The sequence below is a fragment of the Pygoscelis adeliae genome, unplaced genomic scaffold, assembly GCF_000699105.1.
Source record: "Pygoscelis adeliae isolate BGI_AS28 unplaced genomic scaffold, ASM69910v1 Scaffold68, whole genome shotgun sequence".
In the NCBI taxonomy this organism is placed as follows: domain Eukaryota; kingdom Metazoa; phylum Chordata; class Aves; order Sphenisciformes; family Spheniscidae; genus Pygoscelis; species Pygoscelis adeliae.
The window spans coordinates 4634-24800 of NW_008825501.1; the positions used below are offsets into that span (position 1 = coordinate 4634).

Below are 20167 nucleotides of genomic sequence, written 5' to 3' on the forward strand. Positions count from 1 at the left end.
GCCTTGTTGAATCTCATACAGTTGGCCTCGGCCCATTGATCCAGCCTGTCCAGGTCCCTCTGCAGAGCCTTCCTACCCTCGAGCAGATCAACACTGCCGCCCAACTTGGTGTCATCTGCAAACTTACTGAGGGTGCACTCGATCCCTTCGTCCAGATCATTGATAAAGATATTGAACAGAACTGGCCCCAATACTGAGCCCTACACCGCACCAGTCATGGTGTGTGATGTACTCACCTACACTGAGTGTACTCACCTACACTGAGTACACCACACCAGTCATGGGACACTGACCCAGCTCCTCAACTTCCCACATGTCTGGTCCATTCCATCAACAAATGGCTTTTATATGCCTTGTGGGCCAGAGCGGAGACTCTCTGCTCAGTACCGTGGCTGTTCTCCCAAAGGCTGGGCAATGACTACCACACCATGACATTAGACACCAATGAGAGGGATGCCTACCTTGCCAACAGGTATTATAATTGCTGCTGTTGCAGAATGCAATGGTGAGATTTTTGGAGGAAGAACAACAAGCTATGAAAGATAAGCAAAGGCAGGACAAATATTTATAAAAATGCTGTGTAACAACTCAAAGACTTTTAAATGTTTTGGTTTAATGTGTGGCCAACTTTCTTGTCGATCTCCCCAAAGTTTGGATGCAGAATGGGAGTCAATGACAAAAAGCCAGAGAAGTTATTGACTCATAAATGTATTTGCTGTAAATGGCAAGTCCCTCTTTGTTCAGCATTAAAATTTAGATGTATTAAGGTATAATAGAATAAAGCAGAGCTTACCTGAAGAGGCTGAAGAATCGTAAGTACTTCTGTCCTTCCTATTTGTCCTGAAGGGCTGAATGTCCTTTTCCCTGTAAGTTCCAAACCCTTCAAAGCTTCTTCTTTTATTCCCACTTGCATCATTGTCCCGCTTCTCACTGGAGGAATTAATTTCACCAAACATGTCCAGGGACTCTGACCTTCCATTACTCTCAGTATTACCAGAGTATCTCTTTGTGCAAGAGTCAATGGGATCATTGCTTGAGTCACTTTTATCTTTACTCTGTGTCCACTGCTGGGCATCAGAAAGTGATAACGTAGACAGCGTATCCACTTCAAAGTTACTCTTTGAGCCTTTGTGTCCAGTTTCACAATGCTGGTGCTTCTGCTTCTCCTTATGCTTGCTTTTCTCGTTGAGCAAGGAGAGGTCTTTATCTGAGCCACTTAGCCTTTCGTTGATCGCATGGCTGGAGAAGCCAGTGGACTTGCTAGCAAAGAGACCGCTCAGATCTTCATGTGTCCCCAATATCCGCTCATCCTTATGCTTGTGCTTATGTTTGTGTTTCCTTTTGTGAAGTCGGCCACTTGAAAGGCTTGTCCCTCCAACCTTTGGAGGAACCAAAGAGGACTGCATGTCTCCAAGGCCCATTCCCACAGGTGTTTGTAGGTGCACTCCGTGTTTTGCTTTATGCTTGGCAGTGGTGGACATCTTCATATGGGAGCTTGCATGGAATTGGGGTGGGGGCACGGTAGGTCTCATAAATGGGGAAGCCGCTCCGAGCGTGTGAGACAGGTACAAAGGAGCTGGATACTGACCATAGTAACCAAGATTCATCATAGGCATTGACGTGTAAGGCATTCCATAGGGTGCATAGTAACTCCCACTGGGAATAGGGTAACCGAACCCTTGTAAAAAAGGCACCTTTGTCATGGTGTCATTGGTTTTGGCAGGTCTACCACGCTTCTTCTTAGACTTCATGTCAGAGGTCCTGCGAAGATAGAGCAATGGGTCATACTGGATATATGGCACAGGGTAGTAGTGATCAAAATTAATCCTGAAGATGCTGGGATATGGATTTTCATGATAAAATGTGTAACTTCTATGGGAAATCCTGAACACTTGAAACTTATTGATGAGTTCCTCAAGGTCTGCCAGAAACTGGAGGTCATCTCTGTTCTGCAGGCTTTTCCTTTTCCTCTTGTGCTTTGGCTTTTTAATACTCTCATGAGAGAGAAAGTTATCCACAATGAGATGTTTCTGCCGGTGACCATGCCTGTTCTTTGTGCTGGTGTCCGATGGGATAGCCTCTGGATTGTCCAGGGTGCAGAAATCAAAGGAGTATCTCCGGCGGGATTCTGAGCTTTTCTCGGCTTGGTCAGAAGTGCTGTTGTTGTCTGTACCTATCCCACTGTCGCTCGGTATGGTTTCCTCGCTGTGAGACTCGCTCACCGGCGACAGCGTGACTTCTTTCAGAGAACCTATTTCACAGAGGTGGGAAGGTGAATTAGCCATTAACCTGGGTGGAGACAGCTTCCAAGTTCCACTGTGCATTCCTTTCTGGGTTTTTGTAGGAAGAGCACTGATAGGTTGAAGATTTGGCATAGTTTTTAACTCTGAAAAATTTGTTTCAGTGCTTGCAGGGCTAAGGTTGCCGTTAGTCCCCACTAATTGTGTTGAAAGCGGATGAATAGCTGCTGGTGACGATGCCACAAGTGACTGCAGGTTGGAAGGCACTGCTGGGTTTTCTGGCTGGCTGGAAACAGGCCTTGAGTGCTTGATGGCTGTCTTAGGTTCTTCTGGCTGAGGCTGCAGCTCTGCTCTTGGCTTTCTGCCCCGTTTTTTACCAATGTAGATAGTCCCCCTCTTGCTGACATTGATCTGCTTCCCTAGTCTGGCATCAATGGTGGTTGGCCCAGCACTAGACGGTGGCTGGACTTTTGCTTTAAGAGCTATGCTGCTGGAGCAGGAGGACAAGATCTGATTGAGAATATTCTTCCTCTTGAGGGTCTTCATTTTATTAATGGTCTTGATGGTCTTCTTATCCAAGACCCCAAGCTTCCCGACCTTTTTGTGAAACTTGAGTTCACTGATGGACTTGTCCTCTCCTGGGACCATCTGGGCCAACTTGGCCAGATTCCGTCTCCTCTTCCTTTTCTTTGTTCCTGGAAATTCACGATTGATTGGACTCACTGGGCTGGTGGAGGTTCCCTCGTGAATGGTTTCAACAGTGAGCAAAGGCTGTTTCTTTGGTCGTCCTCTTTTTTTCTTGACAGGTGTGATCACAGTAAGACTGTCTGTATTGGTATACAGAGGGCTGGATGGTGTAATGGGATAGGCTGAAGGAGGCTCCACCATCAGCTTCTCAGATGCTGTCATGGAGGTCTCCCGAAGGATAGATTTAGGTTTGCTGCAGGTCCATCGCCGCTTAGCTGCGTGTTTGGGGTGCTGGACCTCAGACAATTTGCCAGCTGTGGGAAGATCAGTGGGTAGGAGAGTGGATGTCACAGCTACAGATTTTCTGAGTCTGGTGGCACTGTTGGGGGAAGCTTTGTCAGTGAGCACACCGCTGTCGATAGCTACTAAGGGAGACTCATTTTCAATCACTTTCCCTGGCTTTGTGGCTCGAAGATCTTTTTTACTGCCCTCTGGTTGAGAGCTAGTCCTGTTTGCTACTTCACTGCTCATAGCAAGTCCAGAAGGCAGGGTTTTCTCCTGGATACTTTTCTCTGTGGAAGATTTTGTGGATTGCCTTTTTTTCCTTTTGTGGCCAGATGAATCTGTTGTCGGAGACTTTATTGGGATAGTAATTCGTACGTGACTGGTGTCACTTTCACAACTGCTAGCAGAAGTGGGATTCTGCTTCGAGGGTGATGTATCCAACACACTGTCCATTGAGTAAGACTCCTTTTTCCCTTCCATGCTGTCATGGGATTTGCTGTCAAATGCTTTCTGAGCACTCTTCACCCATTCGATGTCTGCGGTTTGGATGGTTTGACTTATCAAGTCCTTTTTGCTGGACTTCTTCTTTGTACTCCCGGCGGGCTGATCGGGGGCCTCCAGCTGCACACCTCCCTCTTGATCACCGAGAGGCAAAAGTCCATTGCACTCAGAGGCGCTGCTTGGCTGGGCGGCCACGCTGATGCTGTTGGGTGATGGGACTGTACTGCAAATGGCAAGCTCTTTACTACTGGCCGACAGCTGCCCCCACGTGCTGCTGGTGCAGGACTTCTTTGCTTGGGATTTGCTGAAGGACACTCCTGGCTCCGGAGCGGGGACCTTGGTGGCACTAACTGCTTCTCGACTGGGTTCTGTGTTGATGAAGCAACTTTGAGAAGCAGATCCAGTATCAGAGCTCGCTGACCAGTCAAGATGGTGCTGGTTGCTACTTTTCTGCTGGTGCTTTGATTTTAAGGTGTCACCGGTGAAGTCTTGTTGGAGGCCCGGATCATAGTGCAGAGCAGAATGTTTTTGTGGCCTGTCATAAACCTGGAAGGTAGAAGAAAATAAATAGGAAAAAAAATTAGTTTATCAGTCCATTCATAATCCCTGGTTGCAACTCTTTATTTGTACAGTGAACGACAACTCTCCTTAACCTATGTCCTTGTAAAGATTAGAAGCCTTTATAAAGTCTTCTTACACTTGAGCCAAATTTGCATTTAGATTCAAGCACTGTAAACAAGTTTTGTTTTGTTTTCCCGCTCTAAATACAATAGAAATATTTCTATAAATGCTAAATTGCTAAGGAAACATATTCTATTGATTTTTAATTTAAAACACAAGTAAAATATTCCCTTTCAATGGATGAATGGTGCAACTCAGCCTCCTGGTGAGAATCCCTTTTTCCTAAAAAATAATCCCTCACAGAACTTGATGCTCAACAACAGCAATTAAACTCATTGTTGTAAACAAGAAAAATGAAAAATTATCTCAGAAGTTGTAACAAACAAGAGGAAAACCCATGGGTCCACTTCCCTATGAAGCCAGAATCTGAAAAGATTTACTTGCTTAAATTTCCACATAGAAGTCATCCCCACAAACTTAGTGCTTATAATCATATGCATAGCGTCAAGTGTGTGAGGCACACTTGGCAGGTTCAAGATTTGCATTTTGCCTTTCCATTTTAATAATCTGCTATTTGCAATGTTGGTAAGAGATATTTTCAATATGATTTCTAATCCGACAGCAGCTCTTCAAGCCGCAGAGGTTACAGTAAGGGCAAAATTATGCTGAAGATTGTAACAGAGCAAAAGAAAGTCTACTTTTTTTCTTGGTGGGCCTCCTTCGGCTAAAGAAATTATGTTTGTTACAGCTGTAACCTTTCGAAAAGCCTCTTAAAGCCAAAAAAAAATATTTTTTTTACATTCATTAACTGACCTCTTCTAGCCATTTGTTTTCTCCTGTTACATTTAGGAGCTTTCATTGTAAAGTTCTGGATCAAACTGCGCAACTCATTTTGTACACCTAGTACCGCAAAAAACTGTTCTTAGCAAACTGTAATGACACCATTCCAAATGCCAAATAAATGATGAGAAACTTAAAAGAAATGTGTAACCACGGAAAGAACAATAGAAAACAACTGCTAAGTGTCTCATGTTCCTGCAAACACCCTGTTACAATTAAGTTTCTATCATCAGCAACGTTACGTTAGATCCCCGTTTGGGGTGTTTGCAACAGAGGTTTTGGGGCAAGGAAGCTGTCAGCATAAGAGGGTTTTGAGCTGGGAAACGAGGTGTCCCCAGTTCTGAGCAACTTCAGAGGGATTTGAAAAGTGCTAAACACCCCCAAGCCCATGGTGCATTATTTAGCAACTAGTAATCATACATGTTATTGGCAAATTGATGTTGAGATATCCTTCATGTGCATGTAAAAATGGGCATGTGTCCTTTCTGGAATAGGCAATAACGATGAAGCTGTTCTGGTCCATCGTATGAGGAGTAATCAGGGACTCTTAAATCCTGTGGATAGTTCAGCTGTCGTGCACATGGACCAGCCATGCTCAGGGAAAGCAGAGATTTCCAGGAATTGTGGAGTGAGAAAATAAAAGAACGCAGCTGCGGTGGAGCTGCAGATGTCGCGGGCGAGCGACACCCGGTTTCTTCAGCCTGAGAAAAGAGCTGAAAGCATAAACAGCCCTCGGGGAATGAATCAGTTCCTCCTCCTCCTCCTCCTCCTCGCAGCGGCCTCCCGCGCGTGAGCCACACAGCGCGCAGTGGCCACGACCCACGCCGCTGATGCCCTCCTTCGGAAAATGGGGCCCACCAGCTTCCGTGTCCTTGGGATGAGGCCAGGGAGGGGTCAAAAGGAAATCGGCAGCACTGGCACTGACATTTGATAGCTTGTTTTTATTTTAATTCTTTTAAACTGATCACAAAGATCCTGAGCTTCATTTTACCTCAGCTGTTTGGGGCTTCTCCCGCCCCCAGGCTGCCAGGGTGGGTGCACTGTAAGCTGGGCATGAGGAGGTGTGTGGGAGGTGGCCATCCCCTGGTGAGGTCCCAGTGGGCTGGAGGTGGGTGCCCTCCACCCAAGCCTCACAAGAAACATCATCTTCCCGAGGTACCACGATTTCTGACTTGGAAAAGCCCTGGAAATGAGGGGCTGAGGCCTCTCTTGGCCCCCAGGACCAGCACCGAGGCAGGGCCAGGCTGCTTCTGCACAGATCCTGGCCTTACGGCTGCAATCAAAGCAGCTCCTTACACCCACGTTATTTCCAAAATGCTGAGCTGTGAAACTAAATGACCTGAAAAATATTATTTGGAAGAGAAAAAAAAAAAAGAAAGAAAGAGAGAGAGTTACAGCAGTGAGTGAAAATATCACATGCCGGCAACACCCTGGTCCCTCCAAGTCCACCACACACACGGAGATCTCTAGTGTAAAAGAAGCAATAATCTCTGATCTATATTCTAAGGCAGTTACTAAGGGCTCAGAACTGAGAGGCCACCTATATATCAGCGATGAATACTGATATATCGCTTGGCTCCTCCAGTCTCATTTCCTTGGCCTGCACATTATAAAATGATGATGCAACTTCCAACATATCCCTAATGATAGCCTTGTCATTACTCCAGCACCGCAGGCCACCACAACATCTATCTTACAATTCATGAGAAAGATATGCCTATGTCATCAAAGGTGCCAACTCTGGAGGCATTTAATCACACGGATAAGCACTCCAATTTCAATAGGCCTTCAAAAAACGACTAGTCTGCAGGATCGGGGGACTCCATTTCCTAAGCGGGATGTCAAAACTATATATCTGCCCAAGCACATAACAGTCCACTGGGTTTCCTCATGCAACTTCTTCCAGCATAACATTTACTATTTGCTCTCCCTTGCCAGACACGTCCTTATCACCCCAAAATAATTCTTCTGCAGCGCGGCAACCAGAGATCATTTGGCTGCAGCAGGTTGGGTTTCACTGGCTGCAATGGATATGTGGGGACTGTTTACTCAAAAGCGCTCGTAAATCAGTTGAAAGTAATGCAGCCAAGTGTATTTTATTCCCTGTGTATCCATCTGGGTTGCTGTCTGATCCCATTGGTCCTAATGTTTAGGCTTCAATTTTCCCTGCTGGGTGAGTACCACACTAAGAAGCCAACAAGCCCCAGCTCAGCTAACCTAACTTTCCACTGAGCTAGCAGAGGACGTCAGAGCTGTCAGTAAGGTGAGGGCAAACAGGGCTCTTCAGAAACCTGTATCTTGGTGCCTTTCACAAAAATTCATTACTTTATTCGTCAGTAAGTGCATAATATACTGCAGCTCAATGGGTCTTGGCAAGGGGCTGTTGACTTTAGAATGGAGTTCCTATGGCAGCACAACCGAGACCAGCATCAAAAATAGTGGGTTTTTGCATGAAAACGGAAAGATTTACCCTTATTTACTTTTTGGTTTATGAGACTCTAAAAATACTTCAAACTTCAGTGCCTGCCTCTATTTGTAGTTTGCCCTTTCATTAAATGGGATTTTCTTCAGCAGCTAGCTATTCTGCGCCGGGAGTCTGCTCCTTCTTCTTTTGTGAAAGTAGAAGTGTAACTTAACCCATGCAATTTTACCACATCTCACCAGACTTGGTCAATATTTCTCTTGATATTCAGTTTACTGGATGTGCTTAGTGGGCAATAATCCCATCTTTCCTTTAAAGAAAATAAAATACGCATAAAGAAGCTAATAATACTCGTGACTGCAAACAAGTCTGAGCAACATGATCCAGCACGTGCTAAACCTTAGACTAAAAAAATGAAGTTTGAATCTTCTTATTAGTAGTATACGGTTTGAATGCCAAACTCATGAGTTTCAGACCTCAGCTTTGGCAATGGTGGATAGACCTATGAGCAGGATACATCCCACATACTGGCAACTGAGGAGCACTGGCCAGAGAGCCGAGGAAGTGGGACTGTGTGTTTACACCTGCCTCACCAGACCTGCGCAAACCTGCACCTGCAGATGTGCTTACTCCTCTTTACAGTTTTATTCTGGCGTGCAGCCCTTGCAACTGAGAGGATGAGACTGTATCCGTCCCATGATGAGTGGCACCCTACTCTGCAAGCAGTACCCAGCAGCAGAATCCATCCCTCAGGGACTCTTTTCGTTTAACTACTGGATGTCTCACTCTGCCTCCCCATTCCCTCGCCTGAGCTTCTCGCTAAATCCACATGCTGCTTCCAGTCCCAAAGCAAAAAGTGGGAGGAGATGCCAGCAACCAAATCAAGAGCTTAGTAAAATAATAATAATAAGAAAAAAATCGAAATAAAAATGAATATAAGTAAAAATAATAATAATGATAAAATGCACAATCAGAGAAACCCACCACCTGAAAAAAACCTGATTGCTTACAGGGGATGGTACCCCCCTGCTCCAAACGCACCTTTTTGTGGAGGTAACACACATACAGCTTGTCAAGAATCTGGCTTGCAAATCAAAGTTAATACTACAACGCCCCCTCTTTAAATCATTTGCAGATCCATCTGTGTAATGGCTCCTCAAGTGTAATTCCCTATTAAGAGGCTTTATCTGGAGAGATAAGCAGCTGGTTCCCATGTCACTAATTGCTGTCTGCTGTGATTTTAAAACATCTGCACCATTGTGCTCTTCATTTTCATATTCTAATCACCCTGAAACTTGAAAAAGGTACATCATTGATTGTTTCTGTGGGTTAATTAGTACACAGTCTCCTTGTAGAGACAATTTAAAGGCAGTCAGCACCTCAATCAGCAAGTTTGTTTTAAAAATTAATAACATCGGGAGCGTCTGTGGGGATTGGCATCCACAGTGACACATCAGAGTGTGCTCTGGGGACATACCGTCCTTTGTTATCTTCTTCATAGGCTGGAAATAAAATTAAAAAAAAAAAAAAAAAAAAAAAAAAAAAAAAAAAAAAAAAAAAAAAAAAAAAAAAAAAAAAAAAAAAAAAAAAAAAAAAAAAAAAAAAAAAAAAAAAAAAAAAAAAAAAAAAAAAAAAAAAAAAAAAGGAAAGGCTTTCCTAAATGAATAATGTCACTTAGAGTCTTGGGAAGTGCTTGCTTTTATCTCAGGGCCACCCCTGCCTCTCCAGTGAGAACAAATCTCATCAAAACACCGTGTAATACCTCTGTGTGGTCTAGGAACTTGTAAACCATTTTTAACAGCAATTTTGGCAACCAGGAGCCGGCATCTCATTGGAAATCCATGGGGTGAGGCTGTGACCGCTTGGACGTATGTGGGCATTTGCTCTGCTTCTGACCTGGACTGGCTAGATGCTGGGTCACCAGGTGTTGTCTCCAAGCCACGCACAGAAGGATATTAGCTCAGGCACAGGACTCTGCTATGGCAGTGATATTGCATGCAAACTGGACCTTCCTTGTAACCAGCCAGCTCAGAGGAAAGGCAGGCCTGAATTCATACCCGCTTTAACTTAAGCTTGTGCTCGAAAGTACTCCAGACAATGCTGATAACAGACCTTTAGTCCCTAGCAACAAGTCAATCTGGGATTTTCAAGACTGAATGAATAAATCTGGTGGCACTGAGGTTAAGTGAAAAATGCAATGAGCAACTGCCTTCTGAAAAATCAGGCTCTGTTTTGGTCCTTCACAAGGAGCTCCTAAAAATTGGAGAAGCTCCAGGTGATTTATTCCTCTTGAAAAAGCTTTCTCTTCAGTTTCTGCTTCCTAGACATGCATGAAAACTTGTTACTGGAGAAGAAAACCCTTCGAGAGGAAGAAAAACCTGAGATTTCTAGCTCAGACACATGAATAAATAATCCTGGCTCAGCTCATACTTTTGCTCAAAATTGAGCATCTCCTCTTGTGTCCCAATGGGACAGCTGCAAACTGCTCACTCGAAGGCTCTAATCAGAACTACAGGTTGGAGATATTTCATGTATTTTGGTGAGTGCACTGAGCCTTCCTGGGGTAGCATTGCTCTGTAAATAAAAGATGCCAAGCAGAGGAGACACCAGGTGCAGGGGAACTTAACTCTGGTCCGATGGCTTACAGGTTGAGCAGTCATTGACATGAGATGTGATCAATTTATAGGAGGGGCCTGTGATCAAGTCAGGTCAGTTCATAATAGCACGTGTCTGAAATGGTTTCAGGAAGTCCTTTAGGTCCTCGGTGACTCTAACCAGGGAGGAAGGATCACAAATTGGCGTATGACACTTGCTGTGTCGTATGTGCAAACAGCAGTAGTGTCTTCTGAGAAACCCCCCTGAATCTGGTTCAGAACTGATGTAGGGGCTTTAACTCCAATTAAAATACTAATGGAAAACATGTCAGCAGGCACTAACATAAAATTCATTGCTATCATCCCAAAGAAGGGGATTTTCCAGAGCAGTTTGCCAAATTTATCGTTCCCAGAGTTTACTCCTTCCCCAGCTCCCTGAGTCTTCAATAGCACAAAGCCCAAACACCACTGCACTCCCAGGAGTGAGGATCATTCATTAGACATCGAAAGAGAGTCAGGAATTAACACAAAGCTGCGGGGGGACTACTTGAGAGCAAGACGCAGCATGGGGTGGGAGTGGGTTAATTAAAAGCAAAGCATCACCTGTTTGTGTCCCTTCACCGAACACAAACATCACAGACTGTGGTGCAAGTCTCGCGCAAATCAGGAGGATCCTCACTGAAGCTGCTGGAGGTCCTTCCAGATTTTCTCTCCCATTGCTATGTAGCTCTGTCTTCCCTGAGATACTTGTGTAATTGTGCCAATACAGAGAAACTGAAGTTCAGGCTTTTGCATTTTAATTGTTTTGAGAATACCTATCTAAAGCACTTATCCTTAAGGAAAAGACAAAGCAACGCGCAGAGAATACTGAAAGGTCCAAAGATGCTCACGTGGTTGCAAATCGTAATTTTTCATGCATTCCTGGTAAAGTGTCATGATTTGCTAAATAATTCAGAAATTCTAAAGTTATTCCAAATTAATTTTGCTACCAGCTTTAGACTGGATGATTTGCACACTATTTCAATCTTCTGCTGGATTTCAGACACTTCCATTTTCCACATGCAGGGACTGAGGATTTTATTTGGGCAAATTGCAACAACATGTTGAATTTATGAAGGTGGGATTTGGTGCTGCAGGCTGATCTGCTCCTTACTAGTGGGATAGACCCATCTCTGCACATATTTTCTTTATCAAATGTTTAAACAACCCTGCTCTTTTCAGGGCTTTGTATTAAGCACTGAGTCTGGGAAAACTCTAAACAATGGGATTTTTCTGTCATCTCCAACAAAGAGCCCATCACCACCGACATAACAATGCAGTTTAAATATCGTGTTTAAGCATAACACAGTTTGCCGCCTCAGTTTAGGCAGCTGGGAGAGAACAATTGGGCACCAGCTAAGGTGGACTACAATGGGACTCATACAACTTTGCCCATTCATCTGGTGAGATAACCCTGGTTCGGTCCTTGTTTGGCCACAAGCCAGTGCAAAGATTTTTAAGTGGGCGTTTCAGACATTATGTCCGTGAAGCCAGGGCTCGCAGAGCAAGACGCCTTTGCTAAGCTGTGTGCTTTCGTTTGCCCAAAAGCCTTGCTAATGAACTTAACAGCAGCAGTGATATTAAGGCTTTATTATTCATATATAAAACATACTTCCATCCCTTCGGAAGTGGTATAGCTCCATGGAGCTCGACCTACTCTTCCCGGTGTGTAACTACGACGTTGCACGTCCGGGTTTCTCTCTCATCCTGCTGTTCCACTTTGCTCTGTAATTTCAAGTTGTAGAGGGCAATGTATATCTGTATAGTGGCTTGGCCAAAATCAAACAGCAGAAGGATCCCAAGACAGACTGGGACCTGCAGAAACACGAGCAGTAAGGGGTATGCATCTCTGAAAGGTTTGTGGTGTTGTCCAAGACGTTAATGCTTCAGCACATCTCAGATTACTAAATTGGAAATAAGGATGTGAGCAGCTGTGCACCGTAAGTTTCTGCTATAATTTTTAAAAGCCTGCAGTGCTTAATTTGCATTGAAAGATTTCTTTTATCCTTCATTTAGTATAGGAATTGCAATGTAACCCTGAATATTTTTTTTTCCAAGGGGTGGGGGAAATATAAATGGCTTTTCCATTGAGGCCAGTGATTCTTTCCACTAGAGTTAAATAATTTGATTATAAATTGAGTCCTTAAATGTCAAGGAGATGCTGAATTCACCTGAAAACAGGCATTTAGAAAAGCTCATAAAAGCTGTGAGCTCCAGTCAGTTAGCTCATCATTCTTTTAGCATGCACTTCATTTAGCAGTTACTGACCGCCAGATTAATTCTTTCAAAGCATCCTGATTGCAGCGAAGGTCTAGCATGAAGTATTGCATGTGCAACAGCATCAGCAAAAAGTCCAGAAATCTGCCAGAACATCTATCTGGTGCAGCCGGGTTAAAGCTCATGAAAATTTGCAGGAGAGGTCAAATATCCAGTGTCTTCCCACCCCTTGCAGTAAGATATGAGTCCTGTACCATGAATTCAGAGAGCATTGCCTGTGCCTTCAGAAAATTCACCCTGAACAGATGAACTTCAGTGATCTGCAGCAAAATGTGGGAGGTTTGTTCCCTTCGGAAAATCTGCCTAAAGAGGTCATACGTGACGAATTTCTGGCTCCGCTGGTTACGTACTGAAAAGTCACTGCACTCTGTGCAAAGCTAGCAAATGGTGCGGGGTGTACCATCCGCAGATGGGACACGTTCTGGACTCTCAAACAGCTGGTCTCAGATCAGACTCCCAAGTGGGCTTCTCCTTTGTTTTCACCAGTAAACTAATTATCTGCTGATGGAAGGGAATAAGAGAAGGCTCATCTTCCCTTGCACTGCATGCAGTCCTTCTAACTGTCCAAGCAGGCGTGCAGTGAAAGTGAAACCTGCCCCATTTGCAAAAGGCTACAGAATGAGTGGAGTTTCAGACGCTTTATCCTCCCAGTTTGCCTATAACCTGTGCCTATTTTTCACCACTGTTGGCAGATAAGTGATCCCTTTCCCTTTTTCCCTAGAACTGGCAGCAACCGCATGAGATGATAACTGGGGAAATTTGATGCGCATGTTGAAGATGTCAAGAGCATGGCTGATGTCTCTGTTTTTGGACTATGCCCCTGTGACATAGTTGTTGAGGATTTTAGTCCTCAATCAGATGATTTTAGTTTACACCCCTAAGGAAGGCAGGTTTAAAGAACGGCACCCAGCACTGCACCGGGACGCCTGAGGCATGGACATGTGCTATGAGGATGAAAATGCCCACCTGCAAGTCCTCTTTCAAGACGGTAACAGTGGTGATTTTGGGCAGAACAAAATCACAAGCTGCCCTGGCTAAACTTGAATGCTCTCCTGTAAGCACTGATTTTACCATCCCCTGGATTCGGCTCCCTGAAGATGCCTCTTCCACCCAGATGCTTTTGCAGGCTCCCCACCACACCTGTAGCAAAGGTTTTCCCACTGGGGGAAATTCAGCCAGGCTAGCAATAATGTTTCGGAGCAACAACAACAAAAAACATAATGACATAAAGTATTTCCATGGCAATGCTAAGTGAGGTGAGGATGAGTGACATCACATTTTTGGGGCATCGCTGTGCTTTTTCTGAACGACACGTACCTCCATTTTGATGTTCGTCCCTCACCTCTCCTTTCTCCCCTCCCTCCCCAGCTATGGCAACATCACCTTTACTAATAAACCTCCAGCTCGAATAGCAGGTTTTATTTAGTGTGCTATAAAAACAGTCATTTCTCAGATCATAAAAGGGGCTCAACTGGACTGCATCATTTTGCTGAAGTGAGTTTTCTGGTGGAGCGATTCTCTCTTCTAAATGCCACAGTCCCCCACTACCAGTATTTATGTACCAAAATAAAATGCAATTTTCTGTATTTTATTAAGTGTGAATCTCCAGCAGAAATCCATTTGGGAGCTGAACCCAAGATTTAATTGTCCCTTGATTTTATACTTTCAAGGCTTTCTCAACCGTTTTCACAACAACAGCACCAGGTTAACTACAGTTTTATTAAGGTACAGCAGCATTACTTAAAGGCCCTGACCAAGTTTAGGTTTGGCTTCTACACACATAAATCAACAGCAGCACAGACCAGAAAAAGAGGGCAGAGAACAGTGGTCTAGAAAAGAGAATCGCAAAGCACAACTTTGTGCTTAAATGACCTCCCAAACTTCTCTAGCTTCTTGCCTAAGAAATCAGGGGTAAAATTCAGCTTATTGAGTCCCCAGTCTTTCACCCATGCTGTTGAACAGGCAGGTGGAAAGCCTTTTAATATAAATTTAGACCTGGGATTAGCATCCAGAACAGCAAAGATTGTAGCTCTCCTGGGTCAGAATTTGGCTTATCCTATGCTGAAGATCTGGTCTGGAGAAGCCCTTACATTCTTGAACCTGTGCAGAAATGCAGCCGTTTCTATGCACATGCTCCCCTTAGGAGTGGAGACATCGAGACCAGACAGAGCGATGGCGCGGTACCGCCAGCACTTGAGAGCATTGCCCTTTTAATTGCCCTTGTTCTAGTAACTCACCTAAGTACATTTCTTTGCTCTACATATGTTGACAAAGCAAAACCATTCCCAGCCCTGTTATTGCTTCCTCCTAAGTGCTGACTGTGTGCTCGAGTTGAGTAACTCTATAAAAATACTGACACCGAAGACACAGTCCCCTATCCAAGCAGCTTGGCACACAGGGTAAATCAGAAGCAGGCAGTACACGTTTCAGACACCAATGTTCATTTGTCCATCACTAAGAGAGCAAAGTTATGCCTCTTCCTTTTCAAAATTCAACTTATTCTGAAGGATTTGCATTGGAAGAGTTGGCAGAAGACAAGCATTTCCAAGAGCTACTTGAGGAGAAAGGGAGAACAGCTAAAGCACAGGTGAATCTGGTGTTATAAGCATCCGAGATACACATCACAGGGACTAGAAATACATGGGGACAAGAGTGACACAGAAGGTCCTTCAGTTTAGCAGATATACAGGGTTTGAAGATGAACCTAGAAAAACTGAGATGAGAAACATGGCCCACATTTTTAATAGGGTGTATAAATAAGCATGAGAACAGCTTATCATAGCAATGGATTCTCTTATTACTGGAAGTTTCTTTTAAATCAAGGCTGGGTGTTTTTCTAACCAATATGCATTAGTGCACGACAGCTATTGGACTTGTAACAGGAATACATTTAGGCAAATCCCCTGGCATGAGTCATGCAGGAGGTTTGACTAAGTGATCACAACGGCCCTTTCTAGCCTTAAAAATCTGTGACTATATATCCTCTCTATATCCTCCAGTGTTTTGTCCAACCTGGTGTTAAGCAATTCCAGAAATGCGTCTTCAACCCCTTCCTCTGGGAGGCTATATCCCAGTGTAATAAATCTCACTCTTCAGAGTCTCTTCTCTCTTCCCCTGGAATCATTTCCATCCCTAGACATACCTCAGTTCTGGATTCATCCCAACAGTTCCTCCTCAACCTTGGCACCAAAAAGAATATTTCACATTTTTTAGCAATTCATTTCACTTGCCATATTCCCTGCTGCTGTAAAGCGGCGTGTCCCACTGGTACAACAGAGTTGATTTACTAGGAAGGGCCTTTCTATCTCAACAAGCCCGGTGAGATGTGGTTCCCCCTGGAACAAGAATGGGCAGCGTTGTACCACACATGGTTCTGCAAGTGTGAGCAATGCCAAATGCCATCGGCTCAACGCACTCAGGCTGCCATCGTGGCACAGGGGAAGTTACTGTGATTCCTGTTGCCATTCCTCTGTGCTGGTTGAGCATGGACTTTTGAGAGGCAAGTATATGTGAAATATTCCTCCAGACTGACTCTGTCCTCACCAAATAGCCGAGATTTGGCCCTGAACTTTAAGAGGAGGCACCAAGTCTGATACCCAGGCTGGATCTAAGCCTCACAGACATCTGTAAAACAGCATGATATCAAAACATCCTGGATCTGAAGACATGAAGAACCCTGGAGTCAGTTTTAAGCATTGGCTGCTTTTTTTTTTTCTTTTTTTTTTTTTTTTTTCTGTTTTAGATATGGAAGAACATATTGATTTGGTCTTTTCTGGTTTAAATTTCTCTGCTGTTTTGTATGCTGCATCACAGTCTCAAAACATAAGCCCAAATGCAAACCTCTGAACTGTTGGAGGTCTCTGTCTCAATCCAAATGTCACACTCTGTGTTCCAAAGGGTATTTGGATGTTTTTTTGGGTACAGGGGTAGGAAAAAGAGCAAAAACTAAATCTCAAACCACTGTACAAAAAGGTTGCATACATCGAAGTCACCAGTGCAAAGACTATTCAGTGACTGCTTTAAACATACTTCAAATAAGAAAAAAAAAATCTATTGCACTCTAGGTAAAATATTTACTTATTACTCAATAGTTATTTCTATTTGTTGTTTCCCCCCCCTTTATTCTGTTTTCACTAGACAATGTACACGCTTCTGCATAGTCCCCCTTTAAGGATTTCTCTCAAGGATACATGCATACCTGTTTCCTGCAAACAGACAGAAAAACCTTCTGAAATCAGTGCAGATTCATCACCCACCCTGCACACGACCTTATCAGCAGTTGCGATGGGTGGCCCCCATGGAATACTATGGAAAGGGCAAAGCTGGAAAATGTGCACTTTAAAGTGCCAGAGACTTTAGTTCAGTGTGCAGCAATTGTAATTTCTGCTGCCGCAGACGGCTCAGCTTGTTATGGATATCTGAGAATTTGGGTTTTCCCTGACTAGAGGTCATGAGATTTCTTACAGTAAATTTCTTTTTGCCTTTTTTTTTAACTCCTGGAGTAGGTAAGGCATAATTGAGGGTGCCAGATGCCTGCATGTATAATATCTCCAGACATGAAGAGAGAAAAGAAATAAAGATTCCTGGCACTCCTTTCCCCACATGTAACATATTTTGCATTTGCTCTTACTGATGAAGGGAATATTTAAAGAGAAGCCAGTGCTGTGCACAAAGGCTAGGCTTCGGTACAAGAGGTATGATAAAAAAACTGACCTAAATTCCTCCTGCCCCATCCAGGGACACATTTAGGTTTGTCAGACTGACAAGGACTCAGGTGGATGGGCTGCAGCAGTAGGTATTAAAAATTAAGTTTTTAGTCTCATCAACATACATGTTCCCATCTGCTGGCATCTCCTTGTAAATATATCCAGAACAGGCAATCGTTTCTGTCAGCTTGCATGCCCTTCTCTGCCAGGAATCATGGATATACATTTTGTAGAAATACTACTTCAGCGAGTAAAAACCGTGTTTGTGTGTTTACATGTGCCAGCGGGGTATAAACCGATGAATAAACAAGTAACGAAAGTTCATTCCATGTGTTTTCTATCATGGTCTTCGGAACGACATTCACCACATCATTCACACGAAGCAAAAAGACTTTGTTGGTATCTAAAGCCTACCTTCAATAAATCTCAAAGCACTTCATGAAAGAAGTAGGAGTCATTATTCTGCACACTACAGACGGAAATACTAAAGCTCAGTGATTTGCCCAAGGCCTTTCCATATTCCTTTGCCAGCGTCAGTGGAAGAATTTAGGTTTCCTCACCCTTGCTTTTGCCAGTTGCCCGTGAAGTTTCCCATGACCAAGGTCCCAAGTCCATGTTCCCAAGCCATTTTACGATCTAGATGAACATGACTCCAAATCAATGAATGTCTGGCTGAAGTGCAAACAAACCGATCCTTTGCTATATGAGTCTGCCCATGCCATCAAAAGTCCCTGAAGCAACTGGAATCCCTGTTTGCCAAAGGTGGACAGACATAGGTCTGTGTTTCAGCGCAGCAGGCACCCTTTCACAGCCAGCCAGCTGGGATTCGGGGAAGTCTCAGACATACAGGACTATCATTTCCACGCTGCAAACCCATGAGCGAGTGCTTTTTAAGACCTTTAGCTTTGTAGTGAGATCAAGTTGGATTATCCATGCACCTGCGGTCGCAGCACACCTGCAATGTTCTACCTGCCCCTCTGTGTATGAGTGTGTTGGTGGGTGTTTAATTTTAAAGAAGGGCTTTTTTCCTCACAGAAGAAAATCCCAGACTGTGGGGAAGATCCCCAGTCATCCACCCTTAAGGTAATTACACCAGGAAAACTATCAGGTCTATCCACTTCTCATCAAGCAAAGGACACGGTCGCAGGCAAGAAGTGACCTCGTGTTTCTGCTGCTCAAACGCCCAGCAACCCACAGCAACTTAAATTAGAACATGTGCAATATAATTAGATTTCCTTCCCTTGCAGACTTGTCATGCTTCTCCTGTCTGAAAAGGAGGGGACAATTCAGACAGAGGCTACAGCTCAGCAGGGCTGTCTGCTGCTCACCAGGGTTTTGCTTTGAGTGAGATAGGAAAAAGGCTGCGATTAAAGCGAAGCCTTTGTGCTTTCAGCTCCTGCCCTCCAGAAACAGTGTTTTTAGTTGGGAACCACAGAAAGTAAATTCTAGAGCCGGAAGTAAAATAAGAGATTCAGGTCAGGATTCAAATCCAAGTTTCCTCCACATGACTGAGCTGTTTGTTACCAAGGCTGTAGCTTGGAGCGACCTGGTCAGGTATGGGATCAGGTTTGGAATAACACCTATTAAAATACTGCAGGAATTGGGCCTCCAGCCCCATCTGCAGAAAAGCTTGGTGCAGCTCATCAGTCAGATCAGAGTATTTGCAGAGCGCGGCTCTGGCCACCAAACTCTGACCAACACCTGGTTTAGGAGCCTGGGTTCCCTATACAGTCCGTGAGGCCTCCAGAGAGGACATCAGAGCATGCTAACCTACTCCACTGACTATATAGGGCACCCGAGCAGCTAATTCAGGCACCTAAATTAGGCATCTAAACGGAGGCAGGATGAATATAGCCTAATTTACGTCAGTGTCCCGTAATGCACATTTAACCCCTCTCCTGCTGCTCCATATCAGACTCAAAAGGGCTGAACTGTGCCTTTACAAAAGTCTTTCGGAAACATTTCCTGACCAATAAAACGTACAGAGGCCCAACCTGTTCCTGACAAAGCTTTCGAGATTTCCACTTTTTATTTTCCTTTTTTTTTTTATTGCATAGAGATCCTTGAAGTTCTTTGAAAACTCATTTTGAATACAGTAAATTGTGATTTATTTGGGGGTTGCCTAATGTCATCCCTCCTGCCTGAAGCAGGGAATTTTTCATTCCTCACCATTAAGCTATAACATCACAAAGTCTTAATTTTAATTGTTCTTGAATGGAAGACTTCTCTTTCCTTTTTGAGGTAAACCATGGAAGAGCAAAGAGATAATCTCGGATACACCACAGTCTCTGTGCCTTTTCTTCATCCTTCCCAGGCAAATAAAAGTATTTTGAAAACAAAAACAAAGAACAGACTTATGCACGCAATTCAAATTTAAACCCAGTCTTTTTTTGTAAGTTAACAGAGGTTAACATTTCCTTGTACTCTCCCTGATAATGCTGCATTATACAAATGGGCATTTGAAAACAGAGAAAATCTGTTACCAGGATTCGAGCTGGTCGTGCTGTTCAGATGACCACACTTCTAGCTTCTTGTTCAAACTTTGATTCGGTCTTTTGAGGTTTGCTCATCAGTAAAATCTCAAGTTATGGATATTCTGTTAACCACAGGGTACAGCAGCTGGCCACAGGAAGAATGCAACCGAGCCAGCTGCCCGCTGCCCACAGAGAAGCACCATCACCTGCCTCTGGGCATCCTTTGCTCCTGCTTCTTCTATAGGTTATTTCCAATAAGAGCACCTCTGCTCCACGTGCGGTGTTTCTGGAGAGGCTTAATCCCATCACCACACCTTTAACGAGCAACGCATTACTCAGCCCTCTCAGTCAAGTGCAGACAATGGCTGTGAGACTAGAAAGGCTTTCCTCTGCTGTGATTAAATGTGGTTTGAGGTAGGCACACTCTGCCCTAGCTGGGTTTTTGACTCTTGGTCACTGTTCCCCAGGCTTATAGGGGTTC

The 20167-nt window shown here is 44.0% G+C and overlaps 1 protein-coding gene across 1 annotated transcript in view; it reads right to left on the minus strand.

Annotated features, from left to right (window-relative positions):
* Positions 1-793: 793 nt before the first annotated feature.
* Positions 794-20167, minus strand: part of SETBP1 (SET binding protein 1) — a gene marked incomplete at its 3' end in the record, with an annotated part of 168749 nt that continues 149375 nt past the window's right edge. The window contains 1 exon segment of the mRNA XM_009331554.1: positions 794-4259. Within this exon segment, the coding sequence (XP_009329829.1) occupies positions 794-4259 (3466 nt within the window).